Source organism: Cervus elaphus, chromosome 11 (assembly GCF_910594005.1).
Source record: "Cervus elaphus chromosome 11, mCerEla1.1, whole genome shotgun sequence".
Classification (NCBI taxonomy): domain Eukaryota; kingdom Metazoa; phylum Chordata; class Mammalia; order Artiodactyla; family Cervidae; genus Cervus; species Cervus elaphus.
Genome location: NC_057825.1, coordinates 1059760 through 1080590, shown reverse-complemented (window position 1 = coordinate 1080590; position 20831 = coordinate 1059760). Strand labels below are relative to the sequence as shown.

General features: G+C 68.3%; 1 protein-coding gene across 3 annotated transcripts; it reads right to left on the bottom strand.

The window, feature by feature from the left end:
* Nucleotides 1–419: 419 nt before the first annotated feature.
* On the bottom strand, nucleotides 420–19906 carry ABCA2 (ATP binding cassette subfamily A member 2). 3 transcript variants are annotated; one of them, XM_043916264.1, is made up of 50 exons: nucleotides 19754–19906; nucleotides 16259–16352; nucleotides 16011–16013; nucleotides 15210–15321; nucleotides 14914–15077; nucleotides 14559–14686; nucleotides 14266–14352; nucleotides 13681–13899; nucleotides 13051–13418; nucleotides 12687–12846; nucleotides 11789–11917; nucleotides 11533–11700; nucleotides 11369–11465; nucleotides 10915–11088; nucleotides 10713–10815; nucleotides 10522–10636; nucleotides 10186–10376; nucleotides 9930–10080; nucleotides 9650–9854; nucleotides 9370–9534; nucleotides 9100–9280; nucleotides 8813–9025; nucleotides 8535–8731; nucleotides 8272–8454; nucleotides 7933–8117; nucleotides 7609–7729; nucleotides 7114–7350; nucleotides 6829–7035; nucleotides 6505–6607; nucleotides 6112–6407; nucleotides 5828–6041; nucleotides 5632–5737; nucleotides 5424–5535; nucleotides 5213–5273; nucleotides 4958–5132; nucleotides 4707–4822; nucleotides 4459–4606; nucleotides 4262–4385; nucleotides 4039–4171; nucleotides 3808–3925; nucleotides 3531–3709; nucleotides 3312–3453; nucleotides 3103–3237; nucleotides 2703–2806; nucleotides 2537–2629; nucleotides 2188–2290; nucleotides 1984–2121; nucleotides 1704–1910; nucleotides 1126–1180; nucleotides 420–682 (listed from the first exon to the last, which is right to left on the bottom strand). In XM_043916264.1, exons 1-49 carry the CDS (start codon nucleotides 19817–19819, stop codon nucleotides 1145–1147), a joined length of 7266 nt encoding a protein of 2421 aa, XP_043772199.1. In that variant the 5' UTR covers nucleotides 19820–19906; the 3' UTR covers nucleotides 420–682; nucleotides 1126–1144. The 3 variants fall into 3 exon arrangements, with proteins under 3 accessions (XP_043772199.1, XP_043772198.1, XP_043772200.1); XM_043916263.1 differs by having other exon boundaries at nucleotides 420–1180; XM_043916265.1 differs by lacking the exon at nucleotides 16011–16013 and having other exon boundaries at nucleotides 420–1180.
* Nucleotides 19907–20831: the final 925 nt, after the last annotated feature.

Sequence of the window (20831 nt, the reverse complement as noted above, 5' to 3'; positions counted from 1 at the left end):
GCTTGTGTTGTCTGAAATGCCTACCATGTTTTTAAAAAAGTGAGAACAAACCCGTTTACCAACCTTAATAGGACCACAACCTCCCCGGGGCGCTTGGATCCTCTAACCCTCCCCGCCACCCCTGCCACATCCGCAGAGCAGACGCCGGAGGGGCCCGTGCAGCTGCCCACCTTCCCCTTCAGGGCCCCCGCGGGGCCTCACATCTGGGGGAAACTCGTCTCTCTTGAGCCCCTGCCCGCGGGCCCTTTCCAATAGCACTGACAGCTCTGGTTAGAAGGGACAGTGAGGGGAGAGGAGCCCAGCCCCTCCTCCAGGCTGACCCCGTCTTCCTCCCCCAGCCTGAGCCCAGTGCCTGCGGGCAGGTGCTGTGTCCTGGCATCCAGTGGGCCCCCGTCACCCCACACCCCACCCCACACACACAGGCTTGCGTGGACTTTTTTTATTTATTTAAAACAAACATCTGTGCGCTATGTACAGGTCTGGCTCCCAGGTGGGAGGGCAGGGGGCCAAGCTGGGGGGAGGGCAATGGCAGCAGGAGGGGTGGGGAGGGGGTCAGGCCCCTCGCCCAGCCGGTGGGGCCAGCTTCTCCATTCCTGCTACCTGGCCCGCTGCCCCCGGCAGCCCACTGCCCGGTCCACGACAACGGCCTCCCTGCAGGAAGCCAGGGTGAGGGAGCCTTATCCTAAAGCAAAATAAATAGGTGCCTTGGGTGGGGCCGAACCCACCCCTCCCCTCAGCCCAAGGCTGGCAGCAGCCACCAACCAAACTGGGTCTAAGAGCTCAGCCCATGGGGACGCCAGGTCCCGCCAGGAGAGGTCGGGCGGTCCTGGCAGCCCGGGTACCCCGCGGCCCTGGGAGTGGTGGGCAGAGCTGGGCATGGGCAGAGGCCAGGGGCCGGCCAGACCCCAAGGCTTTAAGGCAGAGCAGGCTGAGGGTGTGCGCAGCCCGGGGCCGGGCCGGCCTTTGGCACAACGAGGGGAGGGCGGTGCGGCGGCCGAGGGGGGTTGGAGGGGGCTGAAGCCCTTGGTCCTGGACCGCCCGCTCCAGGGCCTGGCAGGTGGGCGTGGGGTGGGGGGGCACACGTGGGACCTCGGCCACCGCCTGACTTCTGTTCCCACCGCTAACCTCGACCCAACTCCGGCGGTCAGCAGAGCGTGTCCGTGTTGAAGGAGAGCTGGGCCTGGTGGACAGCGACAGGCTGGCTGGGGTGTGTGAGCCCGCACCCGCCCCAGGCCGGCCCTCTCGCCGGCTCTCCTGCCTCTGTCCGCCCCGAGCTACCTCTCGGTGCTCCCGCCCCCGCCCCCATCCCCGTGGTCTGCCCCTGCCAGGCCGGTGGCTGCTGTTTTCAGGCTCTGTTCCGCCCACCTCAGCTCTGCCTGGCTCCAAAATGCTCTCCGTTTCCAAGGTGCTAGGAGGTCGGCGTGGTCTGTCTCCCCTGACTGCACCCGGGCCTCCCAGGTCCACTCTACTCCCGAGTATCAGGTGGGTCCCTCTGCCCCACAAGCTCAAACCAGCAGGGGTCCGAGGCCCCGCTCCCGCCCCAGCTCGGCCACGCCCCTCCCGAGCCCGGCCCCGCCCTCTCCCGAGCCCGGCCCCGCCCTCTCCCGAGCCCGGCCCCGCCCTCTCCCGAGCCCGGCCCCGCCTCCCAACCCGAGCCCGGCCCCCTGGCCAGCCCGCGGCCCTGACCCCGGCCCCCGGCTCACCCTCTCCTCCTCGAAGCTGATGAGGCCCTCGTCCTCCGTGTCCAGGTCCTCGGGTTCGTCGGCCACCAGCGCCCGCAGCTCAGTAGGGGGAGGCCGCGGCCGGAACAGGCTGAGCAGGCGGCCCAGCGGCGACTGCAGGCCCGAGGGTGGCTCCGTCTCCTGCTGCTCCAGATTGTCGCTCTGCTTCTTGGCGAAGTTCACGAACACCTGGTGGGTGGGGGCAAGGGGGTGGGCGGGGAGCCGGCCCAGGGGGAGGGCGGCCCGGGCCCGGGGCACTCACGTTGTCCAGGGTGGTCTGGCTGACCGAATAGTCCTCGACGCCCAGCACGCCCACCACCTGCTCCATTTTGCTGAACACTTGCGCCAGCGAGATGTGCTCGGACTTGAGCTGGTACTGCACCTTCGTGTGGTGCCGCTCCTGGGGGGCACAGAGGTCAGAGGCCGCTCGGGTGGTGCCCCCTCCCACCCCCCAGGCCTTGCCCACCTTGAGGACGGCCTCCGGGAAGTTCCTGTTGAAGAACCGCACCACGTCCTTCACGTTCTGGCTGCTCTTGGTCCTCACCGTGATCATGTAGCCGTCCCCGAACCTGCGGGACAGGCTCGTGGCCACACCCCAGCCAGCAGAGGGGCCCAGTCTTGGCCTGGCTCGTCAACAGCCTGTGGCTCCCTGGTGGGGCCCTGTCCGCATGGGCGCCCCCCTCCCCGCCCCGCTGTGCCCCTCCCCAGCCCCGCCCCGTGCCCCTCCCCCAGGCCCCGCCCCCGTGCCCCTTCCCCAGGCCCCCGCTCCGACCCCCCGTGCCCCTCCCCTCCAAGCCCCCGCCCCCGGGTCTCACCGGTTCTTCAGATGCTGGATGCTGCCCAGACAGCGCAGGCGCCCGTTCACCATGATGGCCAGCCGCGTGCATAGCGCCTCACACTCCTCCATGCTGTGGGCGAGACCCACAGGCTGGCAAAGAGTGCGGGGGCCTGTGGGGGGGTGGAGCGGGGGCAGGGACGGACCTGTGTGAAGTCAGCACCACTGAGCGCCCCGTCTTGATGAGGTCCAAGATGAGGTTCCAGAGGAAGCGCCGGGCCTTGGGGTCCATGCCTGTGGTAGGCTCGTCCTGGGGGTGGTGCCAGGCTCAGCCACTGTACCCCATCCACCCCAGCTGGCCCCACCAGCTGCTTCCCACCCAGCTCACCAAAAACACAAAGATGGGGTACTGACCTTCATCCCACCCCTGGGCTCACCAGGAAGATGAAGGTTGGGGTACCTGACCCCCAACCCACTCCATCTCCCATCCTCCCCCATTCCCCATCTTCCCCATCCCATCCCATCCCATCCCCATCCTCCCCATCCCACCCCAGCCCTCATTCTCCCCATCCCCCATCCTCCCCTCAATGCCACCCCTGGGCTCACCAGGAAGATGAACGCTGGGTACCCGATGAGGGCAATGGCTGTTGACAGCTTCCGCTTATTCCCTCCGCTGTAGGTGCCGGCGGGCTTGTCGGCATATTTGGTCAGCTCCAGTTTCTCCAGGGCCCACTTCACCACCTGGGAGTGACGGGGATGTCAGGGCCCCACCCCCACCCCCACGCCGGCCGCCTCTCCCGCGGGGCGACCCTCACCCGCGCCTCGTCCTTCCAGGCGATGCCCCGGAGCCTCGTGTACAGCTGCAGGTGCTCTCGGGCCGTGAGCTCGTCGAACAGGGCGTCGAACTGCGGGCAGTAGCCCAGGCTCTGCTGCACCTGGAGCAGGTCCTTGAGCACGCTGGGGACACAGCAGTGCCGTCAGCACCGGGGCCGCCGCCAGCCCGCCCACCCGCGCGCCCGCCTGCCCGCCCGCACCTGTGCCCATTGACGAAGGCCTCGCCCCCCGTCGTGCTCTCGTCGCCCGTCAGCATCTTGAAGGTGCTGGTCTTGCCCGCGCCGTTGACACCCAGGAGGCCAAAGCACTCGCCAGGACGCACGCCCAGGCACAGGCGGTCCACGGCGAGGATGCGGCCAATCTTCCGCGACTTGTACACCTGGTGGAGGTGAGGGGGTGGCCGCTCAGCAGGCCCCCCGAGCTCCGGCCTGGGCCCCGGCCTTCCCCGGGCCCCGCCCCCAGCCGCCCAGGGCCCACCTTGGTCAGGTTCTCGATTTTGACCATGTCGTTGTCGGCGTCTCCCCTGAGCACTCGCTGCCGCTCGCTGGCCACGTCCACGTCGTCCTCCACGGGCTTTGTGGACACGGGCATGCGCCTGGGGGGCAGGAGGGGCAGCACGTGGCTGACGCTGCCGGTGCCTACACGCCATGGCCACGCCGGAGGGCAGCGCCCAGCCCCGCTCCCACCCGCAGGGCCCCCAGCACTCACTGCGGCTGCCGCAGGAAGTTGTACTGACACATGATGGTCAGGAGGAAGCCCACAAAGCCCTCGACGGTCATGGCCACCAGGCCCCTGGTGACGATGTCCCACTCGAAGGGAGACTTCATCTTGTCAACCTGGCCTGTGGGGCAGCTGGCTCAGGGCTGGGGCCTCGGGAGCACCCGCTCGCCCCGCCTCCCCAGGGGCCGTGCTGTCAGCCCCGCAGCCTCACCGATCTTGGCGTAGTACTCATTGATGTACTCGTTGTACGCCATCTCCATGAGCCCGTGGCCCAGGTTGTAGTTCGGGAAGATGAGGAAGCAGCTCTTCAGGTAACTGTTGACAACCTTCAGGTCCTGTAGGGTCACAGGGCGGGTGTCAGGGCACAGCCTCAGCCCCGCAGCCCCCCACCCCACCACCCCGGGCCACCTTGTCATGCTCAAAGAGCTGCAGCAGGAAGGTGGCCACGGTGGCGGTGATGCCGATGAAGAGGTTGATGACGATGAGAAACACGTAGGCCGAGCTGGGGACCTCGAACCAGAAGGAGGCCGGGTACATGATGGGGGTGATGGACCACCTGTGGGCGGCAGCCAGGCAGCGTCACTGGGCCATCCGCCCCCCTGTGCTGCCCCCTCCGCCATCGCCCCCCCCCACAGCCCCCACCATCACCCCCTTACCCGTAGAGCAGGAACAGGGAGAGCACGGCCGGGAAGTTGGTGGGGGACGTGTAGGCCGGCAGGTCAAACACAAACAGGATGAGGACGCAGCAGGTGGCCGGGACCAGGTAGTTCAGCTACCAGAGCAGGGGTGGCAGGTGAGGGGCCAGAGGCGGAGAGGCCTGGGGGCAGGGGTGAGGGTCCCCAGGGCAGGATGGGGGGCCCAGCGAGGGGCGGGGGCGTGGGGGACAGCCGGGGGTCTGGGGGCACACCATGTCCCACACGTAGTTGGCCAGCCAGTAGATGATGGGGTTGCAGCCGCTGACAAACTGCAGATGCTTGGCCTTGGTGGACTTCTCGGCCACCAGAAAGACCACGAAGCTGGCCGGCACGAAGGACATGGCCACGATGATGAAGATGGCGATGACCACATCGGTGCCCTGCAGCCTGGGGGCGAGGAGGCCCTCAGCCCTGCCCGGCACGCGGCCCCGCGGCAGCACCCTGCCCCCACCCCCGCCTACACCTACAGGTAATCCAGAGAGAGGCTGGCGCTCGTCTTGTTCATCGGGTGGTTGGTGACGGTGATGCCTGCAGCAAGGGGCAGCCTCAGGACCTGCTCTGCCTGCCGCCCGCCCCTCGCCACCTACCCCGTCCCGCTCACCCACCCCGTCCCACTCACCCACCCTGCCCCACGCCACCCACCCCGTCCCGCTCACCCACCCCGTCCCGCTCACCCACCGTAGGCCGCAGGGTTGCCCTTGCCCTTGGGCAGGTTGGCACGCAAGATGGCATTGTTGAGGCTGTTGAGGTAGGTGGGCATGCTGTGGTAGCCCTTGTTGTTGTAGAAAACCTGAGGGGGCACACAGAGACCCCCCAGAGCCTGTCGTCCCTGCAGACCTTGGGAGAGGGTGGGACGCGGCAGGGCCTGGGGCCAAGCGGGGCTCACCTGGGCAGCCCGGCGTACTGCAATTCTCCGCACCATAGCTGGGGCCCGGGCCCCAAACGAGGCTGGGATGGACTTCTGGACGTTGCCAAAGGTGATGGCCCCGTACCTGGGTGGCAAGCCGACCACCCGTGAGGCCAGGCGGGCAATGGGGGTCCGCTCCCCATCCATGGCCGGCACGCCCCTCCCCTCTGCTCACCGGTGCAGCCGGAAGCGGTCAGAGGTGAAGAGCAGGTACTCGGAGACGTTGTGGCCGGTGATGTCGGTCAGGATGTCGCCCGTGACCACCCGCATCTGGGGCGGGTGCCCACCCACACCGCCGGGGCAGGAGAAGCCGGTGCCCTGCCCAGAGCAGGTACAGCGGATGGGCTCCCGCACCAGGTGTGGAAGGGAGGGCGCCGACGTCCAGTTCTCTGCAGGCAGAGCACACGGTCAGCCCGGCCCCTGCTTTCCCGAGCCCCAGGCGGCCCCACTAGCCAGTACCTGGCCCGGAGGTGGGCAGCAGGTCCTCGTCCAGGGTCACGGGGGAGTCGGACGGGGCAGGCGAGGGCGGGGGCGGCACGAAGTTGGACAGCGGCAGCCCCTGTGTGAAGGACTCCAGGCACATGCTGTCGAAGAACCGCGCGGCCAACAGGCGCGACTCGCCGCTGCTCAGGTTCAGCGTGGACCCCAGCGAGCCATTGGCCGGAGACTTGAGCACACAGGTGGCGCCCACCCCCGACGGCAGCCGGAAGGTGCCCACCAGCTGCTGGGGGCCGGCGTCGGGGGACAGTCGCAAGCTGGGAAAGCAGAGAGTGAGTCCAGGTGGGGGTCGGGCCAGCCCCCCAGCCCCCGCACTAGCCCCCACCCCCCACTGCGGCCCCACTGGTGGCTCACTGGTATTCCCGGCGCTCCTCGTTGGCGTAGGGGATGAAGTTGCCACGGGGCTGCGTGTAGTTGTGGTACTGGGAGGGGGACAGGACCAGCGGGGGCAGGTCGCCTGGTGGGATACACGGGGAAGCCTCAGCAAGTTCCTACAGCCTGCCAGCAACCCGCAGGCCTGGGTCCCTTCTTCCTAGTACCCACAGGGGACCCAAGCTTGGGGTCTGCACCCCAATGAAACCCCAGAGTGTGCCCAACAGCCTCAGCTGCCACGCCCAGGGCCCCCCCACGTAGCTTCCGAGCAGGCGGATGTCCAGGTGCCTGGCCAGGCAGCTGTACCGATCTCTGGAACGGAGAGTGCCACGGTCATAGCCACGCAGACGAAGAAGGCGGGGAGCAGGATCTGAGAGGACAGTGCCTTGGAGTTGCGCCGGGCGCAGTGGAAGCGCTTCACCAGGAGCCCGTGGAACTGGCGCACCTTCAGCCACCAGCCCTCCAGCTTGCGGCTGCCCTGGCCAACCCGCGCGAGGGTCTCCGCCTCCGCCTCTGCATGGGAGGCAGGAGCTGAGCACGGACCAGCTCCACCCTCCAGGGACCCTCCCAGCTGTACCCAACAGCCCCCACCTTGCAAGCTGACATTGTCAGGGTCCTGCAAGTTGTCGCAGAGGGGGCGGTAGTCGCCATAGACATCGGTGTAGCCGGCCCCCTCATCACCACGGGCAGAGCCCACCGAGGACGCGGACTGCAGCGACGCCTGTGACTGGGCCAGCTCCGCGCACCGTGCCAGGTTGCCGGCGGGACCCTCCCCCGACACCGGGTCCGCAGCCCCCGGCAATACATCTTTCCTGGACTCTTTCACATCTGCAGAGGGGCCAGGGGAGACGCATGGGGACTCAGGGCGGCCTTCACCTGCAGGCCTGTTGGGAACCCCAGACTCCACACTCACCCACCCACCCCAGGCTCCGGCCCCAGCCTGAACCTGGGGCGTCCTGCTCCGTGTCCACACCTAAAACCCTTGGCCCCCAGAGACAGGGAAAGAGTGACAACCCCAGGCTCGTGCTCAGAGCTGACGGAGCCAGGGGATGGGGGCAGAGCTGATCAGCAGCTCTGGAGTCTCACCTGCCTCACTGTTCTCCAGCGACTGGTCCTCCTCCGACACCTTAAGGAACACTTCCTCCAGTGTCGTATCCATCAGCCCAAAGCTGCTCAGGTGCAGTGCATCCAGACTGTGCTCCAGGTGCTGTGAAAGAGCTGCGTGAGGCCCACCTCTTGGGCAGCCCCGCCTCCTCTACTGGCCCCGCCCCACCACACCCCTCTGCTGGCCCCGCCCCTGAGCCCAGAACCACCTCTTCTGCTGAACACACCTCCTTGGTCGCCCCCACTTCCTACAGACCTCTGCCCCGAGTCCCACCTCCTCCATCAGCCCAGCCCAGACTCACGCACCTGAAAGAGGCGCTCAAAGGCCCCCTTCTTGGCGGCCTCACTGGGCAGGATGTAGGAGAGCTCCGTGCTGGTGTCTGAGACCAGCAAGCAGGAGGCCACATGCTTGCGGATGAACTGGGAAACCTGGGACTCGGAGCAGCTGCTCAGCTGGGCCGGACCTGGGGGGCTGGCTGTCAGCCCTGGCTCTGGGAAGGTAGGGAGGGCTTCACTCAGGGGCTGGGGGAGAGGGTGGGCCAGGCCCAACCAGCACCCTGGGCCCACTGGGCAATGGTGAGAGCCCAGCCCCTCAACCTCACTGGTCTTGAGGAGGGGTCTGGGGCAGGTGGCTTCCGCACAGACCTTGGGGGCCCCCGGGCTCGGCAGGCCGCTTGACCAGCGTGAGGCGATAGCCGTCCCCGTAGGCGCCCTTGAGGAACAGCGGCGAGCCGCAGCACTTGAGCTTCCCGTGGGAGATGATGGCAATGCGGTCCCCGAGCAGGTCAGCCTCGTCCATGTGGTGGGTGGACAGGAGGATGGTGCGGCCTGGGGGAGACGGGGATCAGAGGGGCAGCCAGGTGGGGCCAGGCAGGGGCCCACTCTCCCCACCTTCGGCGCCCGCTCACCCGGCTTGTACTTCAGGATCAGGTCCCAGATGGCACGGCGCGCGTATGGGTCCACGCCGGCCGTGGGCTCATCCAGGATGATGGCCCGGGAGCCGCCCACGAAGGCGATGGCCACCGAGAGCTTGCGCTTCATGCCGCCGGACAGCGTCTGCACCAGCGAGTGCCGTTTGTTGGAGAGCTCCAGGTCCTCGATCATCCTGAGGGCAGATGGGAGGTGAGCCGTGGGAGCAGCGGGTGCTGCTGCCTGCAGCCTCGCGACCCGCCCAAGCCCCACCCACTTGTCCATCTCCTTGCGGATCTCCTCCTGGGCCATGCTCTTGAGCCTGGAGTAGAACCAGAGATGCTCCTCCACCGTGAGCCGGTCGAAGAGCACGTTGTGCTGGGGACACATGCCCAGGTTCTTGCGGATCTCGTCCATCTCGGTGCGGATGTCGTGCCCGTAGATGGTGGCCGAGCCCGACGTTGGTGGGAACAGGCCAGTGAGGATAGACCTGGGCAGACAGGTGAGGTCACGGCCCCACCTCCTGCAGGGAGCCCTCCCTGCCACCCACCCGCCAACACGCACATGGTGGTGGTCTTGCCAGCCCCGTTGTGGCCCAGGAAGGACACGACCTGATTCTCATACAGGTTGAGGCTCAGCTTGTTCAAAGCCAGCTTCTTGTCATTCTTATAGACTTTGGTGAGCTTGTCCACGCAGACCACCAGTGGCAGGTGGGTGGGTTCCTCTTCCATGCCCCGTGTCTCCTCTGCACCGGGGCTTAGAGTCAGCACAGGGCTGTCCCCAACCCCCCCAAAGTCAGCAACTGCCCCAGTGCCCACCCTGGTGTCCACTCACCCAAGCGCCGGCTCTCCATGGCACAGGCTTGATCCTCCTCCATGACGCTGAGGCGGGGGGCGCGAGCCCACGGCCAGTTCCACTCCCATGCCTCCGTCCGCCCACTGCCCAGCCAGTAGGACTTCTGCAGTGGGAAGTACCAGGGCCGGGGCAACCCGTACATGCCTATGGGGAGAGGGGAGGCTGAACCAGGGCCTGGGGTCACTGTCCCCCCAGGCCATGTGTTCCCCTAGAGACAGCCCCCTTCTCCTATTCCCCTCCCCTCCAAAGGGCTCGGTACCTGGGTGTACAGCCTCTATGTACCACGTGAGCACCCCATAGACGACCGCATCTACCATCAGCATGGTGACAGCCAAGAGCAGGTTGAAGTCATCGCCTTCCACAGGAGACTGGCTGAACGTGTGCCACTGGATGCCCACGCCCGCCACCTCGTACAGAGCGAAGTACTTGGAGCCCAGGCCAAAGGCAGTCGTGGACATCAGGGACTGAGGAGACAGCAGTGTCAGTGCGGGAAAGGAGGCCGGACACCCCCAAGCCTGGGCCACCGCCATGACCCTCACCGCGATGCACTTCTCGAAGGCGGTGATCTTGTCGTGGGCCACCTCCTCACGGATAGCCACGTACATGTAGGGCACGTAGCTCAGGAAGTAGATGATGCCACCGCAGGCCGAGGCCAGCTTGGCCTTGGAGTACAGCACGGACACCAGGAAGCTGGGGGCAGGTGGGGCCATGGGCCGTCAACCACACCCGAGTCCTGGATCCTCACTGGAAGCAAGCCCCCCTCCCGCCCGCCCGCTGCGGCCACACAGCGCTCACCAGAACATGATGGTGGCCACGGCGTAGACAGCCAGGAAGAGCCAGATGATGAGCACGTGGCTGTGCGCCAGGACCTGGCCGTACTTGAGGATGGCGGTCAGCGCCGTCACCGAGATGGAGAGCTGCACGAAGCCCGTGATGAACCAGGCCACCCAGTGCACCGCATTGTTCAGGCCCATGGTCTTCATCACCTGCGCGAGGGCGGCAGGGCACTCGGCCAGGGGAGGGAGGGCTGCCCACAGCTGCCCCCCACCTGTCCTCCTCTCCACCTCTCCCCTGTCTCCATCCCCCCCCACCTCCAGCCCTCCCCTCTTCCCCCCACCTCCCATCCCCCACCTCCTTCAGCCGGTGCTCCTTCTCTGCCACGATGTGCTGGATGGTCATGGCCACAGAGTAGACCCAGGAAATCACCATGCAGAGCGGCATCATGTGCTCGATGACAAACAGAAAGCTGGGGGGAGGGAGGGGCGTGAGGCGGAGGCCGGTGGACAGGCCCCAGCGCTCGCCCAGCGCTCCTCTGCACTCACTCGTCCCGCGTATAGCAGGGGTAAGGAAACATCTGCACGTAGTTGCCTGGCTCCACCACGTCGTGGCCCACGAAGGTGTCGATGATGGCGCGCTCCATCATGTCTGCGGGTGGGAGGAGCAAGAGGACGGCAGTCAGCAAAGGCTGCACCCCGGCCCCCGCAGCCCCCCGTGGCCCCCCGCGGCCCCAGGGTCGGCCCTCACCCTGGATCCAGACGAAGCCATATAGAAAGTAGAAGCGGCCGCCGGTGTTGGGCCCTGGCCGCCAGTAGGCCCGGCGGATCTCGTTGGTTTTCTCCGTGAAGCTTGAATTCTGGCGGATCTTGTAGTGCACGTGGGGCGGCAAGGAGCCGTCCTTGCGGGTCTGGAAGATCACACCTGGGACAGGAGGAGGGGTGGGGCGGAGAGGGGGAGATGAGGGGCGGGGCCGAGGAAGGGAGAGGGACGGCGGGGCCGGCCGGCTGGGGCGGGGCCAAGGGTGGGGGCGGGGCCGGGCAGGCGGGGCGGGGCCGGGGGTGGGGCGGGGCCGGCCGGGCGGGGCGGGCTGAGGGTGGGGCGGGGCCGGCGACTGACCATAACGGGGTACTGGACGGGAAGGTCTTGGGCAGGGGAGAGGCGGGGGACCCAGGCTGGGGACCTGCCCAGGGGGCTGGCTCACTAGCGAACACGGTGACATTATCCTGGTAGGCCTGGTTAAGGGTGTAGTTGACAATGCTCTCCTCATCTGGAAAACCCTTGAAGATGTCCACACTCACCTAGAAGAGGGGCGTCGTGAGAGGCGACCTGGGCAGCCGCAGGGCCTCGCGGGGCCCACCCACCCACCTTGGACATGAACTGAATCCAGCCGCAGGCCGCATTGTCGATGGTGTCCAGCTGCTGCAGGAGGACTGAGCCGTTGGGCAGTGAGAAGTTGTCCTGGCGCAGGGCAGGCGGCAGCTCCTCGGGTGACAGCCTCAGTGCCTCTGGGTGCAGCCGCAGCTCGGCCACATACTGGGGGAGGGGGAGACCGGTTCAGAGGGTGGCCTGGGCTGGCCAAGGCGGGTCCCTGCCACACCACCCCAGCCCAGCCCCCCAGCACCTGCTGCAGCCAGCGCAGATGTTGCTGCAGCCTTCCCTGCTCCAGGTAGCCGCGGATCTCTGCCGAGATGTTGAGCCACACCTGGGCGTAGTGAGTCACGTTGCCTACAAGGGCGAAGGTCTCATTGGCCTGCAGAGGGTGAGGGCAGAGCATGGGGCTCATGGAAGGACCCCAGCCAGCAAGGGGGGGTTCTCACTCCTTACCTCCCTCCATGGCTGGAGGCCACCCACTGGCCAGTCCCCACCAACCACCAATCTAGGTCTGGCCAGATGGCCCCTGGAAGCTCCGAGCCCTCCCCTCCCAGGCCTCTGCTCAGCGCCTCCCCTGAAACCCCCTCTGCCCGGCTCCCAGGAAAGCACAGCCTCCCCACCCCCTGCCACCAGCGGTGTCTTCCTCGCCCCTTTGTGGGACCTCTCCATGTATCTCTTGAGCGGCCCTGACACTTGGCTCTTATCTTCCCCCATGCTCATCCTAGAGATGCCCTCCACAGCCCCTCCCCTTCCTGGGCCATTTCCAGCCCTGGTTTCTACTTCTTCCAGACTGCAACCTGGGAGGGCCACAGACACTGTGCCCTCAGCTGGTCCCAAACCACGCAGCTGCCCTGCCCTGGACAAGGCTCTGGACGGTTTCTGCCTGTGGCCCTCCTCTCTCCTCACCAGTGCTGCCCAGCCCTGGCCATGCTCGGCCATCCTTCAAAGTGCCCCCGCACCTAGAACTTGCTCACAGGTCCCCTTGCCCAGAGAGCCAAGCCCCGGAGTCCTCAAGAGCTAGGGCTGCACCCCTCTCATGCCAATTCTACCACCAGCCGCCCCCCCACTGACGCCCCCAGCCTGCAGAGCCCTCTGCCCAGCTCCCTCAGTTCCTGCCCCAGAGGACACGGGCAGCCCAAGGTGCAAACCTTGAGAATGACACGGTCTGCCTCGGAGCCCGCGGGCGCGTACAGGATCTTGGGGTTGCTGGTCATGAGGTGTACGAGGAGGCCCAGGTTCCGCTGCTCCTTGCTCGTGAAGCCCAGGGAGCTCATGTTGCCCCTTCTCAGCGCCTCGGGCTCGATGGTGCTGGGGCAAGCAGGCGAGACTCGTGGGACGGGGCACCGGCAGGGAGGGGTGAGCGCGGGGCTTCCGAGCGGGTGCAGGTGGCAAACCATTGGCAGGGAGTGGGGGACCGTGGGCCGGGACCAGGGAGGGGGTGTCAGAGCCAGGCCTGGGGGCAGGCCCAGCGCCCCCCGCCTTCCTCACCCCCGCCCCCTGCCACCCACCTACCGGTTGTTGCCACACAGGATGGGCTGCAGGCCGGCCCAGAGCTGCACGAAGGCGGAGCACTGGCCCTGCAGCGCGTCCGAGGGGGCCGGGGCTGCAGCGGGCGGGGCCCCCTCCTCGGCCGTGCTGTTGGAGCTGGGGCCCGCCCCAGCCCCAGTGCTGTTGGCCGCCCCGCCAGGGCCGCTGGCTGCGGGCCCAGGAGCCCGGCCTGCGCAGGCGCCCTGAGGCAGCAGCAAGGCCAGGGCCGAGAGGACGTCCACGTCCCGCAGGACCTTCTGGGCGTCCAGCAGGTCCTCCAGGAGCGCCTGCAGCCGCGGTGGGGGTGGCGGCTGCTGCGGGGCAGCAGAGCCATTGGGGCCGTTCAGGCCCAGCTGAGGGGAAACAGGGTGAGTGGGCAGACGCAGGCCCAGGGGAGGGCGCAGGGTCTGGGGGCTGCTCTGCAGGGGCGGCTGAGGTCAGCGTGGAACAGGGAGGACACCCGCAGGAGACACAGGAGGCGAGCAGGGGAGCAGCCTGGGGGTCAAGGAGTGCCGACCAGGGATGGGGAGACAGGCTGGACCGAAGGCCCGGGGCAGGGGACCCAAGCACAGCCCAGGTGCCAGATCTGCAGGCTGGCTGGCGGGCAGGCCTCACCTGCTGGGCGATCTTGGCCGCATCCAGTTGGTTCCGGAGCTCAGCAGCCAGCTCCGAGAAGCGGTGGGCACGCGCCACAGCCTGCCCTCTGCAGACTGCGTCCCGGTAACCCTGCAGCGCTGTCTGCTGACCCCGGGGCACAGTGAGGACCCGACCCAGCTCCCTGGAGCCTGGCATGCACGTGAGCTGCTCCAGGAGGGCAGGAGCCAGCAGCAGCTCCTAGGGGCAGGGTGCAGGGGAACGGCTGAAAAGGTGCCCCAGCCAAGAGGACACCAAAGGCCTGGCCCAGACGGCCCAGGGCCTCACCCTGCCCCACCCAGCGGGCCGGGTTCGAGACCACCCAGGTCCTGCAACAGCAAGTGGGGGCAGGGGGAGGGATAGAGACGCATTCCCACCCTGCCTCCCTGTGACAGGCACCAACTCCAGGGGAGCCCTCACCCTCCAAGGGACCCCTCACCCCCCAGGGGACCCCTCACCCTCCTGGGAACCCCTCACCCTCCAGGGGACCCCTCACCCTCCTGGGGAGCCCTCACCCTCCAGGAGAGCCCTCTCTTCACCCAGAAGCAGGCAGCGTGTGCCCCTCACCTCCATCCGGAACAGGGGCTGCTGATTCCTGGGGGGCCCTGACCCTCCGTCCAGGCCAGGCGAAGGGCCGAAAAGCAGGCGGTAGACCTGAGTGCAAGGGGGTCGCGGTTCAGCTGGGGCTCCAGCCCTGCACCCCCAGGGGAGTCAGCAGAGCGCCAGGGCGGGGGTCCAGGCTGGGGGCTCCCCCAGGAGCAGACACAGGAGCCCTGCACCCCGTGGGAGCCAGGGGAGGGCCAGGGCGGGGGACTCCCAGGAGAAGACACAGGCGCCCCACTGAGGCTTCCAGCCCTCACCTCGGGCAGGTCCACCTGGGCGGCCAGCAGGGCCCGGGCCGCACTGTCAGGCAGCGACAGGTTCTGCGTCAGGAAGCGCCGCAGCTCCCACCTGTCCCTGGCCACCGAGTCCAGAGAGAAGGAGGACACTGGACAGACAGACGGACGGGGCTGAAGGCCGGCCCCACCCGGGGCCAGAGTGCCCCAGAGGGCCTCCGAGCTGAGCTCCCAGCAGCTCCCACTGTGGCTGGGCCACAGTGACGGGCAGCGGGCGCTTGGTGAGCACCGGGCAGGGGTGTGGGCGTGGGGCCTGCGGCAGGAAGCGCCTGAGCCCGGCTTCAAACCCTGCTGACCCCCGGCCCGCCCCGGGGCGCACCTGCAGGTCGGGCCGCGGGGCCGTCCCAGGGGTCCGGGCCGGCGCTGAGGGCCTCCAGGTGCTGGCGCAGCACCTCCAGCTCCGAGCCCAGGCTGGGCCTCGCCGGGTCAAACAGGTTGCCCTCCTCCACCACACGGTTGAGGCGCTCCAGCAGCTGTGTGACCCTGCAGCAACGCCGGCCGTCACCCGCAGGCCGCCAGGCCCGGAGAGGGGCCGCCGGGGGGCGGGGCCCGGGGCGGGGAATCTGGGGGCGGGGCCCAGGCCCGGGGTGGGGCCGCCGGGGGCGGGGCACTCACGTGGAGTTGGCGTACTGAAGGAAGCCGAACTCGTCCCGCTGGCCGTCGGGGCACAGCGACTGCATGACCGGCAGGATGCCGGCGGAGGTGAGGGGCGCCGCCGTGTAGAAGGCTGGGGGGCAGGCGAGAGGGCCCAGGGCCGGGGGTGGGGGGCGGGGTCGGGGCGGGAAGAGACAGAGGCCGAGAATAGAGATTTAGAGAAACTCAGAAAGAAAAGCAGCTGCAGGCAGCAGACAGGAAACAGACGGCTGAAGTGTTCTATTGCAGATGACCCCGGCAGGTCAGAGGTCAAAGTGCATCTCACCATCCCTTCCCCACAACTGCCAGAGCGACCCTCTTCCCTCCCCAGCCGAGGTCAGCGCTGTGCTTCCCCAAGAACAGGCGGCAGCACTGCCCCCAGGGCTCAGGAGCACAGGGGGCCCCTCCTGGGCAGTGACCTCTGACCTCTCTGGCCAGCTGGTTAGTAGAGTGAATGCAGGAGCCCCCTGGGTCTGAGTGGACAGCGGCCAGGTGCTGCAGCCCTGCACGGCAGGGCCAGGCACCCCCACCCTGGCTGACACCAGGGAGCCTGACCGGGGAGCCACTGAAGTCTGGGGGGCTCCAGCCTTGACCTCCCACCACCCCACCCCCACCCCACTGAGCCAGCTGTTCCTGACAGCAGGCAGGGGCCCTGCAGGACCCAGCTGTCCAGGAGACGCCATTAGCGCAAGCGAGGGGCAGGGGAGGATGCAAGCTTCACCAGGAGGCCCCGCAGGGCTCCCGAAGGTGCCCGGGCCAGCCGGGAGGCGACCGCACACTTACAGACTGCATGCAGGCCCGGGAGGAGGACAGACACCATGCAGGGCGGGGGGGGGGGCAGAACAGAACAGAGGAGACAGTGAGACCCAGCGCCGCGGTCTCCCCAGCCCGGCCAGGCGCGGGGCGTGGGACCGCGCCGGGGGACGGGCACCCCTGTGCTGGGAGGAGCCGTGTGCACACGCACGGGTGTGCGAGACACCGTGAGGGCCGCCTGCCCGCCCCTCCCGGCTGGGCCCCCAGAAGCCCCTCACCTTCCTTCACAGAGATGGTGGGCTTCTTCTGCCGAAGCCCCAGCAGGATGAAAAACAGGACGAGCGGGATGAAGATCTCGAAGGCCAAGACCCACTGGAAAGGGTGGGCGGAGTGAGGCCACCTGCCCAGGGCTGGACAGGACACACCCAAACTCCCCTCGCCCTCACAGACCAGGGCCAGCCCAGCCCCACTGGACCCTGCATGCCCCCCCCCCAGGGGCCACAGGTCCACCCAGGACCCCCAAGGCCACAAAGATCACAGCCCCTTCGTTCCAGAACCTCTTTGAGGAGCGAGAGGATCAGTGTTCTCTGGCTCAAGCGACTGGGTCTCCACACCCAGTCCAGATGTGGTCACTGAAGGCCGGCAGGGACAAATCAAGCGGCTTGTGGCCCACGTGGACCCACACGTCCGTCGCCCAGCTCCTCGCCTGCCTGCAGGGCCGCCTGGGCAAGATCTCAGAGTCTGGAGTGGCCTGCGTCTCCCACCCTCCCCTGGGGTCAGCCCTCCTCCCTCCTAGGAAGGTGAGGCCTAGCAGGGGAGGGCCTGGCTGTAGCCCTGGGCCCTGAGCCTCTGGGAAGACCTGGTCAGGGGTCTGACAGCCCCCTGACCCTGAGACGCAGGTGCCTTCTGCCCTGCCCCCCGCCCAGGTGGCTCAGGTGGGTGCAGCCCTGCCTGCCTGGGGCCTCTGATCAGGGTTCCCAGGGCGACTCGGCTGTAGGCTCAGCACCGAGGTGAGCCCTGCTGGGACCCGCCTGGAGCGGGAAAGAAGTGCCCGGGGTTCAGACTTCCCTCTATTCCCACCTGCACCCCTCCTGGCTCAGGGAGGGCGCGGTGGAAGGAGGAGGACCTTGGGCTGGCTGCCCTTTGGGGGGCCCTGGCCCACCTGAGGGCCCGTGCTGACCCCTAGCCCTACTGAGCTTCTGCAGAGACACCAAGGCTCCTTCAGCCTCACCCCTCACCCAAACACTCTTCAGAGCGCTGACCCAGCGGCGCTCTCTCTGGCCCAGGGCCCAAGCCCTGGTCCCCCCCGGGGCGGGGCCAGATGCTGCTGTGTTTACTGGGTTGACAATAGGGCTCTGTGGTGTGGAACACCCTGCTGTGTGTCTGCACCCCATGCCCGCCCCAGCCCGTGCCAGCCTCCACCCCCGCCCTGAGCCAGCAGCCAGCCCGGGGCCAGCCCAGGAGGCATCGTGGACCAGGACAGGCGCCTGCTGCGTGCACACCCAGCGCGGCTGGGGTCACGGCCGCTGAACCGGCCCCACCCACCCCCGCCCTGCCACCGGGCACCTCCGCCAGTAACTGCAGCAGCAGGCCTGCTGCCTCCTCATTGCTATAGCAACGGCCGCACAGGAGCTGCTGGGAGGAGGGAGGCCTGCCTGGCGGGCGGGCGGCCAGAGGGGCGTCCGGTTACCACAGGCAGTGCAGGTTCAGCCCCACCTGGGCGCCCCACCCAGCGGCCTGCAAGGTGGCCAGACCCCTGTCGCTGGAGCTGGGCCAGTGCCCCGTGTGTCCCCACCGGGCCCCTCCTGCTGCGTCCAGAAGAGAACAGGTGAGGCCTGAGGACGGAGGCGCTGCCCCTGACTCCAGGGACCTGGTCCGCCCACCAGGAGCAGCCAGAAGCCCCAGGACAGACCGCTATCCAGACCTAGGTCCACACCGACATATGGAGAAACCGAGGCACAGAGCTTGGGAGGATGGAGCAAGCCAGGCACAGAGATCCTTGGTTCCTACCCCCCAGCCCAGGCTTCCCCCAGGGTACATACGCACCCTTAGCGAGGCACACAGCACACAGGCCAGACCCTCTGCCAGCCAAGTCCAGGGATCCAACCGTGATGCCCAAGACCCTCCCAGAAAAGTGGAGGAGTGCGCCCACCACCTGGCCTGCCCCAGCCCCTGGCATGAGCGCAGCGAGGCCTCAGCCACCCTGGAGGAAGAATTCCTGCTGTGCTGTGGCCACAGGCCAAGGACCTCCACAAGCCCAGCCATCCCTGGGGGCGCCATGGGGCCGGGCAAGGAAGGCTCTGGGGAGGCCCAGCCTGACATGCGGGGGCTACTCCTGGGTGAAGGTCAGTGGGCACCTCCCCCTGCTTGCCAGGTGCCCATGTCCCTGAGCCCTGGGGTGCCCAGGAGATGCTGGGGCCCTCACTGGGGCCTCTGCTCCCAGCTCCCATCCTCCCTGCCAGGAATTCGGGGGTGACACTGACACATGCCAACGTCCAGTCTCAATCCCTCCCCAGCGCCCCGCCCTGCTGGCCCCGGTGACCCAAAACCTGCAGCGGAGGAGGAAGCGCCAGAGGCTGCAGGTCTGATCCACGAGCCCAGCACCAGTCAGCCTGGGGCGCCGTGGGCAGGGAGCGAACACAAGCCTGGCTCCCTGCCAGGGCCAGGTGCCCAGGGGAATCCTGCCAGGCCAGGGTGATGACGGCTACCCTGCCCATCTGCAGGTCTGGGTTTCCCGCTGTGCACTTTGAAACCCCTCTCGGGGACGGGCCCAGGCAGGAGCTGGCCAGCTCAAGGGGCCCCAGGGCCAGGTGGGACAGGAGCCCCCAAACCCCAGAGAAGCAGGAAGATGCCGCCACCTCAGGTTCCATCTCCAGACCCCAACCCGCCCTGAGCCCCATCCTGAAAAATCCCCGGTGTCCTGTCAGGAACCCAAGCTGCCCATGGCTTGCTGCCTTGCTGTGATGTGGCTGGTGCCAGCTAGGCAGGCCAGCAGATGCCCCTGCCCTTCCCAAGGCCAGAGCAGTGGCGGTCAGCGTGATGACACCCATACCGCCCCAGCCCCGCTCCTCACCAGAGCTTCAGCCCCTGAGCACAGGGCAGAGAGCTGGGGAGCGTGGTGGTCACAGGACCCAGTCCCGGGGGGAGGCCAAGTGGGGGGAGTGGAGAGTGGACCGCTTCAGGGAGGACGGCCCCAAAGGACAAAAGCGTGCAGCAGGGCCCGGGCTGGCCGAGGCAGGCACAGCAAGGACGCGGTGCAAGCCCGTGAGCAAGGGCCGGTGGATGTGCGCGAGGAGAGGCGCCTGTCCAAGGACAGAGGGCTGCGCCCGGAGGAGGGACAGGGTCCCTGCAGGGGCGCCAGGGCTGGGCCCAGAGACTGCAGCGCCTCTGAGCCAGATCCAGACTCCCAGCCGGTCCTCTGCCCAGGGAAGCAGGGTCTCCCGCGCCCCCAGGGGCCCGGGGCCACCTTCCAGCCCTGAGGCTGGCCCGAGAGAGCGCGTTGCGGAGGGCGCCCGCCCCGTGACTCAGCCGAGCTCCACGAATGTCAGCGGACGCGGGCGGCGGGCCGGGTACAGCCGAGCCCCCTCTCCGGAGGCCAGAGCGCGGGCAGCGGCAGGGGCAGGCGTGGAAGGTGCGACCACCCGCCGCCCCGCCCGCCTGGGGTCCGCGCGCGCCCGGCTGGGCCACCGCACGTGCGCGCGGGGAGCGCGCCGCCGGCCCCGGTGCGCGCAGACTCCGGCTCCCGCAGGCCCGCGGCGCGGGGGGTCGCTCACCGGGCTCCGGCGCTTCAGCGTCACGTTCTTCCAGAGCAGCAGCTGCAGCTGGTGCAGGAAGCCCATGGCGGGGCCGCGCTCCGGCCGCCTCCGCGCCGCGGCCCGCTCCTCTGCGCGCCCCGCCGCCCGCCGCCCGCAGCGCCGCTCGGCATCGCCCGCGCGGGGCGGGGTCTCGAGCCTCCGGGACCGGTTCGGCGCTGGCTCCGCCCCGGCGGCCGCGGCTCGCGCCGCCCCCCGCCCGCGCCCTGCCCGCGCCCTGCCCGCGCCGCCCCCGCTTAAAGGGGCCGCCGGGTGCCCTCCGCCCGCCGCCCCTCCCGGGTCGCCTGCCCACCAGCGTTTGGGCGGCTCTCGGAGCTCTGACCCGCCACGAGAGGCTTTCTGGTTGCCCGCCTCCCGCTAGGCATTGAGGTGATGCGCCCAAGAGCCCACACGTAAACCGAGACCCCCGACTCAGTCCCAGGGCGCTCTTTTTCCAGGGACGCTGAGCCGAGGCGCAGCACCGCAGCCCCCTGAAATAGCCCTCCCTTAGAGGCGCTCCGAGGTCGACCCTGGCCCCGGCCCGTGGACCCTGGGGGGATGCTGGGGGATGCTCGCCCCCCACCAGGTCCCCACCTCTGCCTGCCCTCCGCGCAGAAGAGCTGACGGCGGCAGGAATTTCATCTGAACCTGAGAGCCAGATCCCAGCGCCCGGGGCACTTGGGGGCTGGAGGGGGACAGCCACCCACACTTGGGAGGGGGCGCACAGCCTCGGATTCGGGTCCTACCTGTGCGGGGCGGGCACCCCTCTAAAGGCTCAAAGAGCTGGCTTTCCTGCCAGACTGGGGGCAACCCCACCTGCACCTTGGGGGGGCGGGGGCGTGCTGGCGAGAAGGGTGGCAGGTGGACTGTCCTTCCCTTGTAAGACTTTCCTGTGCTCCTTGTGAATGAGCCACTTGGTGACCAAGCAGCAGGGCGGCCCTGGCTGGGCTCAGCCAGGGGGAGAAGGGACCCAGAGAACCGCCCTGGGAAGGCGAGGCGGGCCGGTGTTCAGGGGGGCTGAGGCTGCGCCCTCTGTGAGGGGCTGCTTTCTCTCCCTGTG